Source organism: Electrophorus electricus, chromosome 15 (assembly GCF_041902795.1).
Source record: "Electrophorus electricus isolate QZ-2024a chromosome 15, ASM4190279v1, whole genome shotgun sequence".
Lineage (NCBI taxonomy): Eukaryota > Metazoa > Chordata > Actinopteri > Gymnotiformes > Gymnotidae > Electrophorus > Electrophorus electricus.
The window spans coordinates 20,408,259-20,428,166 of record NC_137511.1 but is presented as its reverse complement, the minus strand read 5'-3'; the positions used below and the strand labels follow the sequence as shown (position 1 = coordinate 20,428,166).

Genomic DNA, 19,908 nt, shown 5'->3' with positions numbered 1-19,908 from the left:
AATAATTGTGTGAATATTCACCCACCACTCATCTTTATTTCAATCAAAGTTTCATTAGATTCCTGGTTTCTGTAAACAACACACTTGTAGAGTCCTGTATCCTTAGTGGTCACATCTGTAAGTAAAAGAGAGAAGTTTCCACGGGCAATGTCCTCAATAAAGAAGTGTGCCCTATCATGGTAAGCCTGGTCCTGAGACTCTGGTTGACTCTCTCCATCTTGGAACAAATGCACAATCGTTTCAGAGTCTGTTCTCCTCCACTCCACTTCCAGCTCTTCCACTGGTATGGGAGTTTGAACATAACAGGACAGCATCACCGAGCCTCCAGGTTGGATAGCCAGAGGACCAGAGGGGCCTAACACATGGAGCCCTAAAATAAATTTAAAATAATAGCAATTTTGTTAATGTGTCATGTTCCATTTAAAATATTTAAACAATCATTCTTTGACTCACTGGCTGCATGCACTCTATTCCCTTGTACATCTTCCTTGTAATCTACAATGCAAATTAGTTGAGACAACTTGGCCGATGACAATGTTTGGTTTACAGATTTGCATATTAAATGTCCAAAGGTATAATATTTTCTTAAGGCTTCACACACATTGTCATATAGTCGAACAGACTATGGGGCATCAGCCTGTATATGCTAATGAGCTGGAGAGAGGACAAGCAGAGGTTTGTCATGCGTGCTAAAGGCTGAAATGGTGGCATTTACATCCCTGACACTAACATCCTTCCAGTTTACAGTTCAGTTACCAACCAGCAATACCACAATTTAAACCAGTAGCCCTCCAGTAGATAACATGCTCCTCTTTAACCACCAGAGCATTTGTATTCAAATCCGGTCCTGCATTTCGTAATCCCTTGTAGTTGATTAAATGATTAATGTAACTTGGGCACTTGTCACACTCCTATATGAAGAGGGTGGAAACCTGGGATCTGGGATCTGAATACCACTGTACTAGACTATAATAGAGAGAATAGGCTATGCAGTATTACAAACATCAGGTTCATTAAATGAGTCCTCAAGAACAGCTGGGCATGTTGATTAATACTGTTCCTTGAAGTTTGGATTTCTTAGCTGTTATGTGGATGGTACATACACAGATGGCAGGATAAAGGTGATGATCTGTAGACAAAATGAGGCTCTAAGGTATTTGTGTAGAGGTATAATGGACAGATATCGTGTTTACGGTATTATGACTTATATTTAAGGTGCATCATTGTCCTGTTTGTTTTGTGTGTCTGCTAAGCCTACAAATTCAACTGCAGTGATAGTGTAATATATGTTGCATTAATCAAATATATCTACCTGGCACAACTACACATTGTAGTGTGGATAATATCATAAGATTTCACTTATTTTCAGGACAAACGTGCCACTATGCCAATATTTCGTAGCACACGTTTACTGCAATGTAAACATTTCTATTGATACCATTAAATCAAAGTCTTTCTTATAACTTTCGTTTTCTTTAACTAGATTAAAAGTTGTTTCAGAATTAAAATTCTGGGGTTATACAAACTTAAATGAATAAAAGGGTTATATAAAAAGGATATTACATCGGATGTTTAAATATTTTGAACAAAAGAATTTAGACGCACAATGAAATCTATGACCACAGCGATTGTTTTTTTTCTGTGTTTCTTAACGTGCACATTTAGTGATTTTTTTTCTCTTTTCTCTTTAGAGATCTGACTTTCGTTCTATTATCCGCTTAGCTACTGATTCTACTGGCTCACACGGCGCGTTCAACTCGTTGTAGAGCTGGGGGGCATTAGCCATTGTGTACGTCGCCACGTTTAACACTTCTCGCCGTTTATACAATTTAGTTTAAATCTAAAATATACTAACAAAAAAGAATATTGTTTAAAGCATAGCTTACCATTAGAGAGAACACTGACCGACAGAGCAAAGCAAATAACGAGGCTCGTCTTCATGTTTGGGAAGTTAACGGTCTTGCCACTTGAACGGTGAAAGCTTATACTTTCACTTTCCTACAAATACGCAGAATGTTATACTGAGTGGATTTGAACGTGCCAAAAATAGACAGAACTCCAGTGGACCATTAACTATACAGCACTCTTCACCGCAAGCGTCAAGGAAGAATGTGATTGGCCATCTCAATCTTATTTTCTGAGAAAAAAAAAAAGATCTGGAGTTCTGCCATTTTGCAGGCTGTTATGCTAGATACAGTGGTGCAGACGTAGTCCAATAGTCCACTAGGGTATTTTTTGGTTTTATTTTTATCTAAACACATAGTTCAATGCATTCATTCATTTTGGCATGATATTAAATGTGAAACATCTTTAAAAGCTGTTAATAGAGTAAAGGAAAGAATACCAAACACAATTTCAAATAAACTGTATAAAAAGTCTGAATTATTTGTGTCCCACAGTCAAGAAAACATGTGGTTTTGCATTCTTGTGTTCTCCTTTCCCTACTCTCTCTTTCTTAAAGTGATCTGTCTCTGTTCCCCCTCTCTGTGTTATGGTGAATCCCCCCCCCCCTGTTAAATTTATTGTCTGTGTTCCCTCCATCTTTGGTCAAATCCTCTCTCTTTCTCTCTCTCTTTCTCTCCTTCTGTCGTTGTTTACACGTTTGTGTTGTTGGTTTGACTCCATTAGTGTGTGTGTTTGAATGTGAATGTTACATGTAAAATAAATGTATGCTTATGTTCCATGTGACTCGTCCCCGCATCCTGCTTAAACCTCCAATGTTACAAATTTTATATTTTGGTATCATATGTTATCTGACAGAGTGTTCAATTAAACTCTGTAAGAGTTCATTCAATACTAATTATCATGCTCATCCTGAAGTGGATCATGTAATCTAGAGCATAGCAGGACTGGATTGAAAATAAATTAAAGTTTTCAAAAAACCATAATTTAACATTTTTATATCAGTTGAAATATATTTCACTATGTGACCCCACAGCACCTAGTCCAGAGTATATGGATAATTTACACCATGTAATCCCACAGCACCTAATCCAGGGAATAAAGTTGATATATACCATATGACACCATAGCTCATAATACAGGGTATATGTGATATCAGCAAAGAGCTAAAGATCCATTGCATCTCAAATTCACAGGCACCAGATATTCAGGTTCATGTTCTTGTCTGCTCTGAGTTGAAGATAAGACGTTAGTTTTTTTTAAAGCATCAGTCTAGTATGAAATACTTACCTGGTATGCTGTTTGTTGGGGGGGTCCGTGGTCTGGGGGATCTGGGGTTGTTGGGTAGAGATTCCTAGCGCTGTCTCTTGGGTCTGTTTTTCTCTCTTGGGTCTAACTCTTGTCTTTAATGCCTTGAGTTACACCTTCTCCACTTTGGAGGTCACTCAGGCCTTTGCTATAGTTTCCCCAGGGCTTGGGATTCCTCTGGCCCTCCTTCCCACTGGCCTCTTTATAGAGATTTACTGGCTTGTTAATACAGTCACACTGTGTTGAAACAAACCCTTTTTCCCCTCACACAACCCACCTTGCAAGAACTTGTGTAAATCACCCAGCAGTTGTTACATACTTTTAGAGTATACTGTACTACTGAAATATGTGTCAGCATTGTACAATATCAACAATACAATAGAATGTGTCAGCATAAAGCTTGTACTAGACATGTATTTGGTTTTAAGCTTTGGACAAAAGTGTCTGCCAAATAAATACATTTAAATATAAGAAGGAGTCATACCATTTCACTTTCTTGCACATTCAATGCAGCTTGTTATTTTAGGAGAAAGTAAAGAGTGAGAAGAAAAGACAGTAGGGACAATTAAGTATATGGATGTATAGTTGATCTCCCCATCTCTGCTGGAGATCCTAAGAAACTTGGGATCTTAAGTGGTGTAAAGGTGGTCTCCTGCCATTCAAAATACATGCAGATGTAAAATGAAGGATCTGACAGCTATCTTGGGACAGAGATGCATATGATACAGCATATGTAATATACAGGACAATTTGGAACTTCTGTTCTGACAGTGTTATTGCCCCCAGCAAAAATGAAAATTGTATTAGTGTGGCACTAAAGTTTATTTTCTTAGATAAAAAGTGAACTGAAGGGCTAGGAACGAGGTATAGTCTGGGAAGGAAAAAGAGATCAGTAGCCAGAAAAATCAGTAGGAAAAGAGAATGCTTGGTATGCATACTATTATGGCAATACATCACGAAGAGGTTTCAAGTTTCAAAGTTTCAAAGTTTTATTTGTCGCATATATAGTCATAGATGGTATAACTCGCAGTGAAATGCTTTTTGTCACTGCTCTGTCCGAGCTGAGGGGATGCAGGGATACAGTGATAAATACAGTATATGTATAATATAATATGTATATATACATATATATATACACAATGTACAATGTATATTTATATGTATATATGTGTATATACAAAGTGTAGAATTACCAGTTGCAATTTACAATTTATAGTTTACAATTTACAAGATAGTTGTCAAGATGTTATTGACATCATACGCAGTGCACAGAGTGGTCCCCACAGTTCATCAGTTGCCCTGATTCAGGGCCTGAATGGCCTGCGGGAAGAAGCTCCTCTTCAGTCTCTCTGTGTTGGTCTTCAGGGAGCAAAAACACTTCCCTGACCTCAACAGAGAGAAAAGCCTATTGTTGGGATGCGTGGGGTCCTTCACAATCCCCCTGGCTTTGGTCTGGCACCGCTTGTGATAGATAGTCTGCAGGTCAGGAAGTTCCATTTGAATGATGTGCTCTGCTGAATGCACCACCCTCTGGAGTGCTTTTCTGTCCTTTTTGGTGCTTGTAGCCTCAAAGCGAGCGAAGAATGTTTTTAGCTCATTCGCCAGAGACTCATCCGCACTCATCTGTCTGGAGGTTGGGCTCCTGTAGTCTGTTGTGGAATTTTGAACAAACAGCAAGTCAGATGTGATTAAGAGAGTAATTTAATAAGAAAAAGATCACAAAGTTTGGCTCGCCTCAGATAGGGAGCCCCGAGTATACAAAAGCATGGCTAGTTATACTACTCCTGTTCTGTTCTTTTAACCAATCATCTTTTCTCAAGCAGCTCTTCTTCCCTTTGTTGCTGTGGCTATAAGCCAATCAGCTCTTGGCTTGGTTTGTTCTCCAAACCAACCCAAACTGGTTCCAAACAGTGTGGGTTGTGTGTCAAGTTGACCTTGATGTTAACAGTTCCTGATACATGTTCAACTTAATCAGCAACAGGCAGATACAAATGTGCAGACAGCATTATTAATTTGGCAACAGAAGGATCAGCATGATTATATATGAATCACATAATACATAGTTTCATAACATTTTCCATCACATTTCCCCCCTTTGATTCTTATACGATCATTTGTTAATTATCAGAGAATACTTTGTGCAGATGCAAAGTGTTATTCTCATCCAGGTCCTCTTCAGTGACCTGAATGAGTTGGTATCTAGTATCCATGTTCATGCGAATAGTACTAAGCATACACTGGCATAACAAGGGTCCACAACATATAATCAAGGCAAGTAGCAAAATGGATGGGATCATCATAATTACAATACTTTTCCATGTTAAGAATAGAGATCCCCGTTTCCAGTCCCAAGGTCTCACTCCAGCTTCTTCAACACGAAGTTGGTCAGCAATCTTACTCATATGGTCCAAGGCCATGGAGATATTACCTCCAGGTGCATCATTGGGCAGTATGTACGTGCAACAATGGTCGCCTATCATTGAGCACACTCCCCGCTCCTTAGCGAGGAGCATGTCCAAGGCCATGCGGTTTTGTGTCGTCAGTAGTACTTGGAATGGTCCTCTCCACCTGGGTTGGCTCCACCGCTTCCTCCTGAAGTCTTTTATCAGCACCCAATCGCCTGGCTGATGCATGTGGAGGGGATTGTCTGTCACCTCAGGAAGGACTGCCTTCACCTGCTTAGACACATGGGAGAGAGATTTGTGCAGAGACACACAATACTGCAAAAGTGATTCATTGATCAGGTTAGTATCCCAATCGGGCGGACCTATCCCCGTGTTGGGAGACCGTCCAAACACTATCTCAAAAGCTGATAGTCCTGTTCGTGCCTGCGGCCTGGTTCGACATTGCCACAGGACGAGGGGAAGGCATTTTACCCAATTCATGCCTGTTTCCTGCATTAATTTAGCTAGACCCCCTTTAATGGTACCGTTTGCCCGTTCTACTGCCCCTGCACTAGCAGGGTGATAACTGCAGTGTTTTCTCATATCCACTCCTAGGTATTTAGTCAGAGCCTTTAGCCCTTCATGTACGAAGGGTGTTCCATTGTCACTAGACACTCGTTGTGGCAACCCCCACCAGGGAATAATTTCCCTCAGTAGCACTTTTGCTACTGCATCACTATCTTGTTTCCCTGTTGGGAAGGCCTCCACCCACTTACTGAACATGCACACACATACAAGCATATATCTCTACCCTTCTGCTGGTGTTAGTTCTACAAAATCTATTTGCCAATGTTGAAACGGTTCACTGGGCGGCGGGTGTCCGGCGGGTGCGTGTTTGGTATGATTGTCTCCGTGTGGTGTATTTTGTGCACATACCAGGCACCGGGAACAAAGATTTTGGGTGTGTGTGTTTATTCCTGGTGCATACCAATGTCTTGTTATGCTCTCCACTATCCCCCCTTTGCTCATGTGACTTCTCCCATGAGCAATCTCAATTAGTCCTTTCATATAAGAAGTGGGGAGACATGGTTTGTTCATATCCGGGTGTACCCATATTCCTCCTATTTGTTTACATCCCCCTTTTTTCCATTTTGCGTAGTCTTGTGGAGTGGCTTGTTTTTGTATGTCTTTGGTAGTTATTCTGGTTTCAGTGTCTGTTTGTGCCATTTGTGGTTTGAGCGGTTGTAACGCTGTGAGTTGAGCTACTTTATCCGCATAGGCATTCCCTTTTGACGCAGTGTCATCTGCTTTTGTGTGTGCAGCGCACTTTATGATTGCTACTTCCTTTGGTAGTTGGATTGCTTCCAACAGCTCTGCTACTAGGTGGTGGTTCTTTATCTTTGCTCCTGAGCTGGTGAGAAAGTTGTGATGTTTCCAAATGGCCCCAAAGTCATGTGCCACTCCCCAAGCATACCGGGAATCGGTCCAGACATTCACGGTCTTATCTTGTGCTAGCTTACATGCCTGTATGAGTGCGACAAGTTCAGCTGCCTGCGCTGAGTAGGTAGATGGGAGTGGTTCTGCTTTCACCACTTCTGTGTGTGACACGACGGAATATGCTGCTCGGTTAGTGCCTTGAGAGTCACGTCTGGCTGAACCATCCACAAACAATTCCAGGTCCGCATTAAGTATTGGTTCCTCCTTTAAATCTATTCTGGGAGATGTTGCAATTTCTAACACTTGTTGGCAGTCATGGGGCTCTCCCTCCTCCTCTGTAGGCAATAGAGTGGAGGGATTTAAACTGGGAATGCTTTCACAGTCACGTTTGGCATGTCTAATAAGGCTGTGTGGTATCTGAGCCACTGCTGAGTGGATAAATGCGCTACCTTTTGGTCCTGTAATACTCGTGATACTGCATGGGGAACGTGTAGGGTTAGATTGGCATACCCTACTATATCTCTGGACGCTACTAGAGCCCTCTCCGCTGCGGCTACTGCTCTTATGCAACAATGGCAGGCCTGCTGCAACTGCATCCAGCTTTCCTGAGAAGTAGGCTACTGGCCTCTGTTTGTCCCAGTGTTTTTGCGTTAAAACGCTTGTCATGTATTGTCCTTTCACATCTACTGTCTGCTCAAATGGTTTATTGGGATCTGGAATGCCTAAGGTGGGCATGACCTGTAGTAATTGCTTCAGTGCTGTAAAGGCTGTTTTGGCTTCTGGCGTCCATTCTAACTGAAAGGAATTCAACCCCTTGGTCGGTATTATATTCCTGAGTGGCCCCTCATGCTCTGCATAAGATGGTATGAACATTCTACAATAGGAACACATGCCTAAAAAGGACAGCAGCTGTTTTTTCGTCGTGGGCTTTGGTATAGTCAAAATGGTATTTACTTCGTCTTTAGTCAGCATGCGCGTTTGTTCAGTAATGTCATGTCCTAAAAGTGCACTTGCTGCTTACAAAACTGTAATTTGGATTTGGATGCCTTATGGCCTTCCCCTGCTAAATGATGTAGCAGTGCCACCGTGGCTTGTTTACACGCTTCTCGTGTTTTCCCACAAATCAAAAGATCATCAACGTATTGCAGCAAGGCTGTTCCTTCAGGGAGCTCTAAAGCTTCTAGGCTTCGGTGTAAGGCGGCGCTGTAAATGGTTGGTGATTCACAATACCCCTGACACAGTCTCGTAAATGTGTATAGCTTTCCTTCAAAAGTGAAAGCAAACCAAAATTGACTATCCTTGTGCACAGGTACACTAAAGAAAGCACTGGCCAAATCAACTACACTGAACCACTTACTGTCTGGTGGGATCTGAGAGAGAATGGTGTGCGGGTTTGGAACTTCTGGGGCTCTAGGGTGCACTGCCGCGTTGACAGCCTGCAAATCGTGCACAAACTCCATTCATCTCTCCCTGGTTTCTTAACTGGGAAAATTGGAGTACGTACCGGTGAATCTGGGCACGGCACGATTACTCTTGTTTGTTTTAATGATTGGAACACTGGCCTAATACCCTCCGCTGCCTCTGGTTTCAGAGGGTATTGGTGCTGGTGTGGTCTATAATCAGATTTTGGGGTGATGTGGACAGGCTCACATCCTTTTAAGCCCACATAATTTTTTCCCTGTGCCCATAACCCTGCAGGAACTGTTTTCAGTTCCTCTTCCTCTTCCTCTGAGAGGGTAACAGAGGCTGCCATAATTACCATATTTGGACTCATGAGCTCGACCCCCCCTTTTACAGTTTAACCTATACGGGGCTGGCATTTTCCACACCCCTATGCTTGGGCTGTACATGATTTCACACTGGGGTTCTTTTATCCAATCAGTTGCGCTCAACACGCATTTTGTCCACAACCCTACTCTCTGCCAGTCTGGGTCAGCATGTGCGCTAGCCAGCGACACATGAGGTGCTGCATGTGAGATGGAATATAAAGATTTTTGTTTAGCTGAGAGCTGCACCACTCCCGCAGCCCACTCGCAATCCCATGTTATAGCTGTGATAATCAATCTGTCACTGCCCCCTAAGTCAAATTTCTGTTCAAAATCAACATCAGATCCCTCATGGACCTTCATTGTGCAGTGAATAGAGTCACTTTGTTTGACCGTCAGCTCACCAGGTAGCGTGTTATTAACTTCAGTCATAAAATGTGTTAGTACTTCCCCAGCAGTGCACTGCAATTCATACACGTACAAAGGGACTCCTGCCTCTAGCTGGACTCCCTGTGTAGGTGTTTCCCACGTGACAAATAACCCCTCTGGGTTGCTGCTAATTGTGCAGCCAAGTTTACACATTAAATCTCTAGCTAACAAATTAATTGGACAGGTTTCTGACACCAAAAAGCTGTTTGAATTGACTGTTTCCTAAACTACATCGGAGAGGCTCGGACATCCTTTCATCAATGGGATGACCTCCCACTCCAATTACTGTTATCCCATACCCTGGTCTCATTCTACATTCTATTAAACCTTCTCTCAACCCCGAGTGGGTGGCACCACTGTCAACCAAAAACTTAACATTTTTCCATTTATGTTCACAATCACCTCGGGGAGGCCTCTTGACCCCTTACTAATCTGCTGTACTAGTTGGTAATTTAAATTTGTTACTTCCCTTTTGTCGTCTTCTCTCAGTGGTCCGTTGCTGTCCTGCCTCTCCACCGCCTGTCAGTCTAACTTGACTTCTGCAATTGTGGTGTCGACGTCTTCGTCCTCCCCCTCGGTACAGTCTCTTGCAAAATGTCCGAACTTCCCACAATTGTAGCACTCTTTCCCTTCTAGTCCTTTTCCTCGGCCTCTTCCTCTCCCTTGTCCATGTCCACGTCCTCTGCCACGTCCATGACCTCTTCCTCTGTCCCCTACTGTCTGGAGCATGGTCAGCATTGCCTGATGAGTGGTGTCAGTGCGCTGGCGCTCCCGTCTAGCGTCCTTCTTACCCAGGATGGTTTCATGATGCTTGCCGTGTTCTTCAATAGTCCACAAAGGGGCTCTACTATAGCCTATGCAGTTTTTTCTAAGGAAGCTTTTTCTCAAATGAGCTTCCCATGCCCCTACTTCTCCGGGGCCCGCTGCATGTTGTGCTGGTGCATTAATTCCACAGTGATCAGTATGGATGCATGTCAAACGAACGAGGAAATCAGCGACGGGCTCATCATCTCTTTGCTTGCATGCTGCTATCATATCAGTGTTAACAGTTGTTGGGTATGCTGCATTCCACGGTGCATTCCACTCAGGCAGATCGAGACGGACATCTCCATTCACCCAGCCTCTGTCAATGTGGTTATACTGCGGTCCGAGTTGAATCATCAGCAACCATCTCAATTCAGCCTGAGTTGGACTGCAGGACTGCACGAATGCTATCAGTTCTTGTCCGAAGCGTCGTCCGCCGATGTCACCTGGCTTGCTCAGGCCGTCGGCCGCTTTCATGATGTTGTCTGCAGTCCAGTGATGGTGGACCATAATCACTCTCTCAGGTCCAGATACCTCCACCATCGGGAACTGTGGGGCATAGCCTGTCTCAGGCTCTGCAGATGGCTTTATAGTGGTGTGACTTCGAGTGTGATGAGCCACTGGTGAGGTTATTGCCTCCAGTTGTCGTCTTGGTTCGTCATATGGAGACGGCTTTGATGTTAGCGATGAAGTCCCTGGCTCAGGATATGGAGGTGGATTTGTTAGCACTTGTGGCTGTTGAATCAGCTGGGGGCTCTTGGCGGGGCGGCATCGAGGTCAGGATCAGCTAAGGAAACACACTGAAACACTTCATTATTACCTTTTCTATGCCCTACCTGCTGCTTCTGTCTTTTTTCAGCTTCCTCTAACCACATTTTTGCCTTTTCCAGCATATCTTCACTGTTCTTACCAAAATATTTCCGTGCTTTCTTATCAGCCTCCCTTGGTTTAACCTTAACCTTGGTTTAACCTTAACTCTTTCAATCAATTTAAGTAAATATGCAACACTCAAAGTCCCCGATACATTAAACCCATAGTATTTAATCCAAAATGGGACGTGTTTATTTACATGTTCCCCATAGTCTTTAGTCATTTGGAAGAACAGGCTACTGGAAAACTTGTCTTTGCTAAATTCATATTCCCTACTCTGTCCTTTACCCATTGTCATGTCGTTTTTTTTTTTTCTCTTTTTTTTTATAAGGGTAAAGAGGGTACTAATATTTTATTTTTATTTTATTTTATTATTTTTTTTCTTTTCTCTCTGTTAATCACGTCTCCGACGTTGCTTTAATTTAGTTCTGCTCCACCAATCCGTGCTGGTTAACAGAGTTTTCACCTCTTACAGGGCGTCCTGTCGACCCGGGTCTATTCTTTAACACTCGTACGTCTACGCAATGTGCCTAACTCTCTTAGGCTGACGGAGTCCCAGACTCCAGAGTCCTCTTGACTCTCTGAGCACTAGTATCTCTTATACTACGCTGCTTTACAGGCCCACCCCAGGGCAAACTCTGGCGGAGCTCTATGTATCAGACTTCTCTAAGGATTAAATTACTGTAATTCCACCACTTACTTTCTGTTCGTTGGATCAGGCGGAGTACACCACCAGAGTCTAGCAGGACGTCACTCCCTGGTTAGGTACTTTCCAGTATTCTTGTCGGTTTCCCTCTTTCTCCAGCTCAGTTTTCTCTCTGAGGAGCATCCTCGAAGTTTAGTCACCGCTGCTCCGCGTGGTACCCCTCGCTGATCCTGCCGACTACGCCAATTTCTGTTTCTGTCAGACGTGATTAAGAGAGTAATTTCATAAGAAAAAGATCACAAAGTTTGGCTCACCTCAGAGAGGGAGCCCCGAGTATACAAAAGCATGGCTAGTTATACTACTCCTGTTCTGTTCTTTTAACCAATTATCTTTTCTCAAGCAGCTCTTCTTCCCTTTGTTGCTGTGGCTATAAGCCAATCAGCTCTCGGCTTGGTTTGTTCTCCAAACCAACCCAAACTGGTTCCAAACAGTGTGGGCTGTGTGTCAAGTTGACCTTGATGTTAACAGTTCCTGATACATGTTCAACTTAATCAGCAACAGGCAGATACAAATGTGCAGACAGCATTATTCATTTGGCAACAGAAGGATCAGCATGATTATATATGAATCACATAATACATAGTTTCGTAACATTTTCCATGGAAGTCCATGATCGTCTGCAGTCCCTGCCACAGGCATCTAGAGTCACTCTGCTGGAACTATGACTCTAGTTTCCTCCCATAGCGCCGCTTCGCCTCTCTCACCGCCCTGTGCACTCCGTATGCCACAGACTTGTATTCATCCATGTTGCCGCTGATGATTCCCATGTTGTAGACAGCAATGCAAGAGTTTTTGTCCACCCAGAGTTTCTGGTTGGGAAACATCTTGATGGTTGCTCTTGGGATCGTGTCATCCACCAGTTTCCCAATGAACCCTACTACTTCCTCCATAAACTCGCTGACATCATCAGTGCTGCACCGGAAAATGTCCCAGTCCACATCATCTAGAGCATCCTGCAGAGCGGCCATCAATTGGTCTGTCCAGTGCATGACCTCCCTCTGAACGGGAGTTTCCCATTTTGGTATGAGGAAGATGGCGGCATGGTCTGACTTACCAAATAGTGGATGAGCTATTCATAACAGAACACCCCTCCCCCCCCCGCCCCCGACAGGTGCATCCACAGATGGCCGAGAAAAAACTACCCTCAGCCTACCTTGGCCTCTGGGACTGGGACAATCTGGATAGGCAGCATGGAAGTCAGAGATGACTGAGTGGTCCAGTATGTTCCCCGAAGGTAGCCATGATTGTTCCTCTGGTTCATACCCCTCTCAATCAATTAGGTATTATGATTGACCCATACGCCTGTGAGAATCCAGGATCTCACTTTAAATAGGAAGGCTGGCCATCTATATTCAGAGGAGAAGGAGGATTGACAAGAGCAGAGCCTGTAGAGAAAGGGCTATATTGAACTGGTTTTAGCAAGGAGACATGGAAGGTCAGAATGATACAATGTAACCGGGGGCTTAATTTACTGCAAGAAGACCCTGATCTCATGTTACATGTGGATACTCATACTCGCTGACCTGTATGGAACACAGTTGTGGGGTGTCAGCGGCAGTTTGCAAACATTTGTTGTGACCGGATGGCTCAGTTTAATTGAACAGTTGCCACTTTCCAGTTCTTGGCTCTGTTGTTGAACTAGTGTTGAACAAGTTGTTGAACTAGTGACATGCCAGAGCAGGGATGTCAGTAGAGGTGTCATCCCATGGGAAGAAGGCTGGCTGAAACACACTGTAAAGGAATTATTTGTGTGGATGAGTACTTTAGTGAATTATGTGCATATTCTTCCCAAGGGAGCTATTCAGACCAGTTAGAATGAGTAGTACTCTATTGCCCGAGGAATCATCCTAATTCCTGGTTTGTCCTCTATGCCGCTCTGTTGGACTGGGGATGATGACCTAAGGAAAGGTTGACAATAATATTAAGCCATCTACAAAACTGTCTCCAATATTGAGAGGTAAATTGTATTCCTCTGTCAGACACTATGTCCTCAGGTAATCCAAAAAACCCTGAAAACAAAAGTAAATATAGCATCTGTTAGAAACTGGTTCAAAGTGACCAGTCCTTGAGGTTCGATCTCCTCCAAATTACCTTCTGCCCTCCATCCTCTGTAGCCAGATCCTTGGAAGTCAAGAGACACTGACACTAAGGTAGTGAATCAAGAGAGTTCCACTTTATTGAGGAAAGCACAGAGTATATATGTGTCCTATATCTACAATCTACAGGAGGATACAGAAAAGTGATGCATGTTCTAAGGGTCTACTTAGAAAGGAATGAGACATCGTTAGTATAGATTAGATGTTCTCTGCATGAATGAGTCACGAGCTGTTCCTGTGCCCACCATGAGCCACTCCTGTGCTTAAAGAGAGACAGCGAGAGAGAAAAAGAAAGGGAGGGGTAAAGGAGACAAGAAGAGGGAGCGAGCGACCAGCTCGTGGTCAAGCCGCCATGCCGCTTATAGGCAGAGACCTTGCGTTGGGTGCCTGATGACAGAAAGGCTCCAGTATCCAATACTCCCCCCTTTGATTCCAAAGGAATCACATATCAGTATATAGACCTTTCTCATATGCAGGCACCAAGGCAACATTAGCATGACTAATCACGGAGGTAAAAATGTGAGTTATGAAAGAAGACAGCAGTGACAATAAACAGGGTCCACAAATAAGAATCAACACAATAATCAGGAGTATGGTAAAACATATGTTTATGAGCCAAGATCCCCAAGGACCGACAAGGTCAGTTAAACAACTGAACCACGAATCATCGGCGGGTGGAGGCTCAGCAATAGCGGTCTTCATGTGCGAAATGATGTCAGTAATGATGTTATAGTAACTAGGGATGTCAAAGCAACACATTTCATTAATGACCTTGCAGATGCCTCCCTCCTTTGTCAAGAGGAGATCTAGGGCTAGGCGGTTCTGCGAGACTTCCTTAGATACATTTAACATAAACCCTACTCCCATATTGATTTGACAGCCTGATGAATTATGATTAAGTGCTGTTGCCATAACATTACCTACCAGGACCAGTACCCAGGGTGTATGGAATGCTTGACACACCAGACAGTCCTTCCCTGGCTCTACCTCTCCTGCCACTACCAGGGAGACCACACAAGCTAAATTACCATTACACTTTTGTTAATGACTCTGAAAGCCTACTATCCCCCATTTTGTACCTTTTGAGACTGAAAATAATGTCAATAAATAATAATGCCAATATTATCACACGAATTCCTATAGTAAGGTTCTACATGCACTTATCAGGAAAACCAGGAGAGAAAGGACCAAAGAGTCTGCACAAAGATGTTAATAGGCAGATAGGATATCTATCGTTATAATACCAATGTTAAAGTGTATTCACATACAGGGCCATGGAGTATTTCTTTGGTGTGTGGTGCCACCAAGGGGCAGTCCCTCAGCATGAAATTATATCACAAATGTTGTACTATATGTGAATGTGTTAAGGTGCGTTTTGCTCGTCGGACACGTCAGCTACCGGTGCTTTCTTCAGCTGGCTGGTGTGTATCCACTGTGCCGATCCCGATGTTAGCACAGTGGTTCGGGTCACTGCAATCATGGTTGTTGGGCGTCCGTAAACAGCTTCACCAATTTTCCGAGGGTTCAATGATTTGACCAAAGCAGTGTCACCTGGAGTAGGCTTGTCTGCGGGAAGAGGGAGAGTGCAAGACAGATTACCATGCACACTGTTCAATTTCTCAATCAACATTTGGGTGTAGTCTGCCAAGTTTACGTCCATGTCACCTGAATGAGAAACACCTGGGTTACCTCTGACCCATGGGGGAAATTATCCAGCAAAATTAACTCAAATGGTGCAAATTTGGTGGTGGCACTGAGCGTCATTCTGATCTGACATAACAATGCTGGCAGTAGATCTATCCAATTCTTTCCTGTTTCCATCATAGCCTTTGTTAACATTTCTTTCAATGTATGATTAATTCTCTCAACAATACCAGATGACTGAGGATGATAAGAGATGTGAAATGGCCAGTCAAGAGTTAGGTAGGTACATAGTTTCTGAGTTACCTTAGAAATGAAACAAGGTCCCTGATCTGAATCTATTACCTGAGGCACACCATACCTCTTTATTATCTTCTTGGCTAGGATTTTAACCACAGTGTGGCGTCTTCCTTAGAACAAGGAAATGCCTCAGTCCACTTGGAAAACCTGTATACAATCGCTAGCAGATACTTCAACTGACCACAAGGGGCATGTGCATAAAGTCTATCTGCAGTCACTGAAAGGGATATTCAGGAGCCAGCAAGGCATCATGTTTGGCTTGTGTTGTACCCTGGTTGCTTCTAGCACAGGTTAAACAGCTATCTAGGAAGAGTTTTATAGTTTTACATGTTTCAGGTATACAAAACTGTTTTTGAATGTTAGCTGTCTCACCCCTTTGTGCGATATGTGAAATCCTATGAAAATGACGCACAAGAAATGGCAAAACAGATATAGGAAGGGCGATATGCCTCTCCGGGTCACGGATTAGACCATTTTTATCAAGACTACATCCTTGATCAGCCCAATGAGAGCAGTCCTGTCATGTACCCTGAGTCTGTAAGAAATGCAAATCGATATCAGTAGGCACCGAGCAATGAGAAAACATGGAGACAGCTTCACATGTCGACGATACAGTGTATGGGCATGAGGGGGCATTAACAGCTGCCCAAAGTGCAACCTCATCCGCCAAGGCCTTGCCAGTGGCCGTGTCAAATCCAGAGATCGTGTCCTGACCCCTGAGCTTTTCGACAGTCAGCCGAGCTGGTAGTGTACATGCAGACAAAAGTGCAGACACTAGTCCTGAATTAGAAATAGGCTTATCATTCGAGGTGCAGCACAACCTGGAGTGCCAAATCTCAAAGAAGTCATGAGCAAACCCAAATGCATGACGGGAATCAGTATACATGGTGACAACCTAATCCCAGGATAGATGACAGGCCCTGGTCAATGCCATCAGTTCAGCTGGTGAGCAGACCTGTAAGGGCAGACAGAATATCCACAGGGAAATTCCGAGTCAAACGGTGTAAAACATGAGGCATCTCCCAAAAATGTGATAGCCGCCTTCGAGCGGCGTGCTAGCGAGATCAGAGTGCATGCTCAACGACTCAAGAATAGCCTCCATTCAGTCATGGGGCACAGAGTCAGCAGAATGATTTAGCGATGTCAAAATCGATTGTAACAGACTAGCAGATGAACTCAGGGTTGTGTGTGATTTAATGGTTCTGAGTGGCGCAGAGGATGGCCTCAAAGCCTGAACGGTGCTGTGCCATCATGTGCTGTGTTTGAATGTTATTGAGAATAATAATAACTTGATGTGAAGTGTGAAGAACCATGGTATGAGACAGTGCCAATTTCTCAGCGTCAGTGACTAGCAGGGCCGAGGCAGCCCTGGCGCGTAAGCAGGCCGGCATGCTTGAACGACCGAATCAAAAGTTTTGGAAAGGTAGGCCACAGGGCCATAACTGCCACCATGCTCTTGACCCAGGATGCCCACGGCTATGGAGCCGTTTTCAGAAACGTAAAGGTGGAAGGGCAGATTATAATTCAGCAGGCCAAGCGCTGAAGCAGAGCACAAGGCCGATTTCAGAGTCCTAAATGATGCATGGCTTCAGTCCAGACCAACGTATCAGGACAGTCTTTTCCACAGCCCTGCCTGTGGACTTTATCATGAAAGGAACAATCCAGCACCCATTAACCAGACCCAGGAAACTCAACATGTGTTGCTAGGCTGGCCCATCACGTCTGTAAACATAGAGATATTTGGTCTGGAATGGATCGTCATTTTGCCCTGTTCAAAAGAGAGAGAGAGAGATTCATTTTAAACATTAAATCATGACCCAACAGGTTCAATGGAGAACCAGGAATAACTACAAACCGATGCATCAAAAGAATTGAGGGGTCATCTGGACTTCTAACGGACAAAGAGTGCATTTTAGGACAGTTCACAGGGACCCCCAAAATTCCCACAGAACTAACGGACGAACCAGAAACCGGACCAGTGTAACAGTGCGAGCTAAAGGATGAATAGGTGGAACCGGAGTCCACCAAAAATGAATAAAAACGATTATCGATCAGCTGATCAATAAGGGAAGTGAACGAAAATCACCAGGGGTGAGCAGGGACGTTTGGGAATAGGCAAAAGATGGAGCTCGCTGCTGTGGAGAGCACGTGTGCAAGTTTGAGTGTATACTGTACAGGACATCACATAATCCCATATGTCATCAACCAGGGACTGCCACCAATACTTCCTCAGCAATAACTGGTAGTACGTGTAACCCCCAGATGTCCACTACACAATGAAGTATGTGCCCATCTCACAGGGTCACCTCTCAGGACTGTGGGTACATATTGTCTCCCTGGGGGTGACAAAGAGGAAAAGACAGAACTGGTTGATCTGGTTTAATCTCCCGAAAGCCTCCTCAGCCTATGGATTTCATCTTAGTCTCCTGTTAGCCTGCCCCTTGAGAAGATTGGTTAAGGGTGAAGCTATTGTGCCAAAATTCCTGATAAAGCTTCTATAAAAAATTTGCAAACTGCAGGACCCTTTGTAACTCCTTAATGCTTACAGGTACTTGCCAGTCTACAACAGCAGTAAGCTTGTCAGGATCCATGGAGATATTACCGAGAGAAATAGCACAGCCTAAGAAGGTTAGGGATGTCCAATGGAACTTACATTTCTTAGCCTTGGCATAAAGGTTGTGTTGGGCTAGAACAGCAGCCACGTGTTGCAGATGTGGTAAATCTACATATTGTGGATATACACAATAAGGAATCTGTCTATCATATCATGAAACATCTCATCCATGAACACCTGGAATACAGGACTATTGGCCAGGTCATATGGCAGTACCAGATACTCTGTGTGCTGTGACAAAACAAGCCTTCCACATAGCTCCTTGCAGCTTTTCATGTGCAAGGGAGATCAAGGGCAGGGGAAAAGAATACTTCATGGTTACCTCATTTAATACTCTGTAATCAATGCATGGTCGTAAACCTCCTCCATTCTTCTCCACAAAGAAGAATCCAGCTGCGAGGGTCATGTGACAGTTTTCTATGAAGTCTATAATGGGTCGTGTGACTGGTTTCAGCTTGATTGATGGGTTAAGTAAATACCCCATATCATTGAAATAAAACATTAGTTAGAATATTTGTGTCATAGTACACTGAACAATTTTGCACCCTCAAACAAAACTGTCTGCAAAGAGTGTTAAAGCAGAAAAATAAATTGGAGGTTTTCAGATTACAATTAGATTTATGGCATTTGGCAGACGCTCTTATGCTAAGCAACTTACAAATGTGCTTTATCATTTACTCATAGAATATTTACTAGCCAGTACAGTAGGTCAGTGTTGAAGATACCATTGAACTAGATAAGCTTGGAGTGTAACGCGAGGAGGCAGAGCAGGATGCGTGGACGAGTTGTGTAAAACACAATTAGACGTTTATTCCAATGCACAAGACGACGTAGCTTACAGGCTTTCATGGGTTAAACATTGACTACAAGTAACGTTTAAACGAGACCTTAAATACACGCATGACAACGATGAAGAACGAGAACTAGTTGTGAGACATGGGGGGGCGTGGTCCTACAAACGAACACACATACACACACACGGAGACGTCTGGGAGGAGGGGCCGTATCGTGACATGGAAAAAACTTCTCATTAACTATCATCAAAATAAAGAATCTCTCATTATCTATCATCAGAATAGACAGAATAGAACAGCAGATAATGTTTATAATTTAATATTTCCATGTCTTGTCTTTGTTTTCCTTTACTTCCTTGTTCCATTCCTTGGTTTTGTTTTCTCCGCCCCTCGTCTGTTCCTCAGTTCCAGTCGGTGTTTTGGTTGTCCCTGCTATGTTCACCTGCGTCTGATTAAGCCTCGATTGTTCTGGTTATTTAAGATTTAGGTTTTGGCTTCTATTTTGTTAAGTCACGTTCTTCTCAGTCATGTTTATATTATGCTCCTAGTACTGTCGTCGCCATTTCTTTTCTGTTTACTCTGGTCATGTATTATTTTACTCTCAGTGTTACCCCTTTGCCTCTGTGTATTTTGCCCTTATTAATAAACCGCTTCCTGCATTTGCGTTCTGCCTCTTGCCTCGTTCCTGCTGGAACCATAACAACTGTAAATAAATTAAGGTCAGCCCATTATTGAGTCCCAACTTCCTCCAGACATTAGTAGCAACATGCGTTCATATTTGTTCAGTATAGAGATTAGAATTAAGCAGCACACTTTCATCAGTCACAACCACAAGGGCTTCTGAGGCTATGGAGTCT

General features: G+C 43.5%; 1 protein-coding gene and 1 long non-coding RNA gene across 14 annotated transcripts in view; both read right to left on the bottom strand.

The window, feature by feature from the left end:
* The window catches only part of LOC113568944 (uncharacterized), a 66,443-nt gene extending 64,400 nt beyond the window's left edge, over nucleotides 1–2,043 (bottom strand). For 12 of the 13 annotated variants that reach the window (XR_014117253.1, XR_014117254.1, XM_081697932.1 and 9 more), the window contains exons 1-2: nucleotides 1,887–2,043; nucleotides 26–370 (exon numbers count right to left, since the gene is read on the bottom strand). Coding sequence is in view for 11 of the 13 variants with exons in the window: in XM_081697932.1 (XP_081554058.1) it covers nucleotides 26–370; nucleotides 1,887–1,941 (400 nt within the window). In the remaining 2 variants the exon portion in view is untranslated. The remainder of the gene's footprint in view (nucleotides 1–25; nucleotides 371–1,886) is intronic. The other variant, XM_081697939.1, reaches the window with a different exon arrangement.
* A 2,147-nt stretch (nucleotides 2,044–4,190) lies between these two features.
* LOC118242423 (uncharacterized) lies at nucleotides 4,191–12,269 on the bottom strand. The gene is made up of 3 exons (XR_014117262.1): nucleotides 11,601–12,269; nucleotides 5,517–5,885; nucleotides 4,191–4,859 (listed from the first exon to the last, which is right to left on the bottom strand). It is a non-coding gene; the product is annotated as an uncharacterized LOC118242423 (long non-coding RNA).
* Between the last annotated feature and the right edge of the window lie 7,639 nt (nucleotides 12,270–19,908).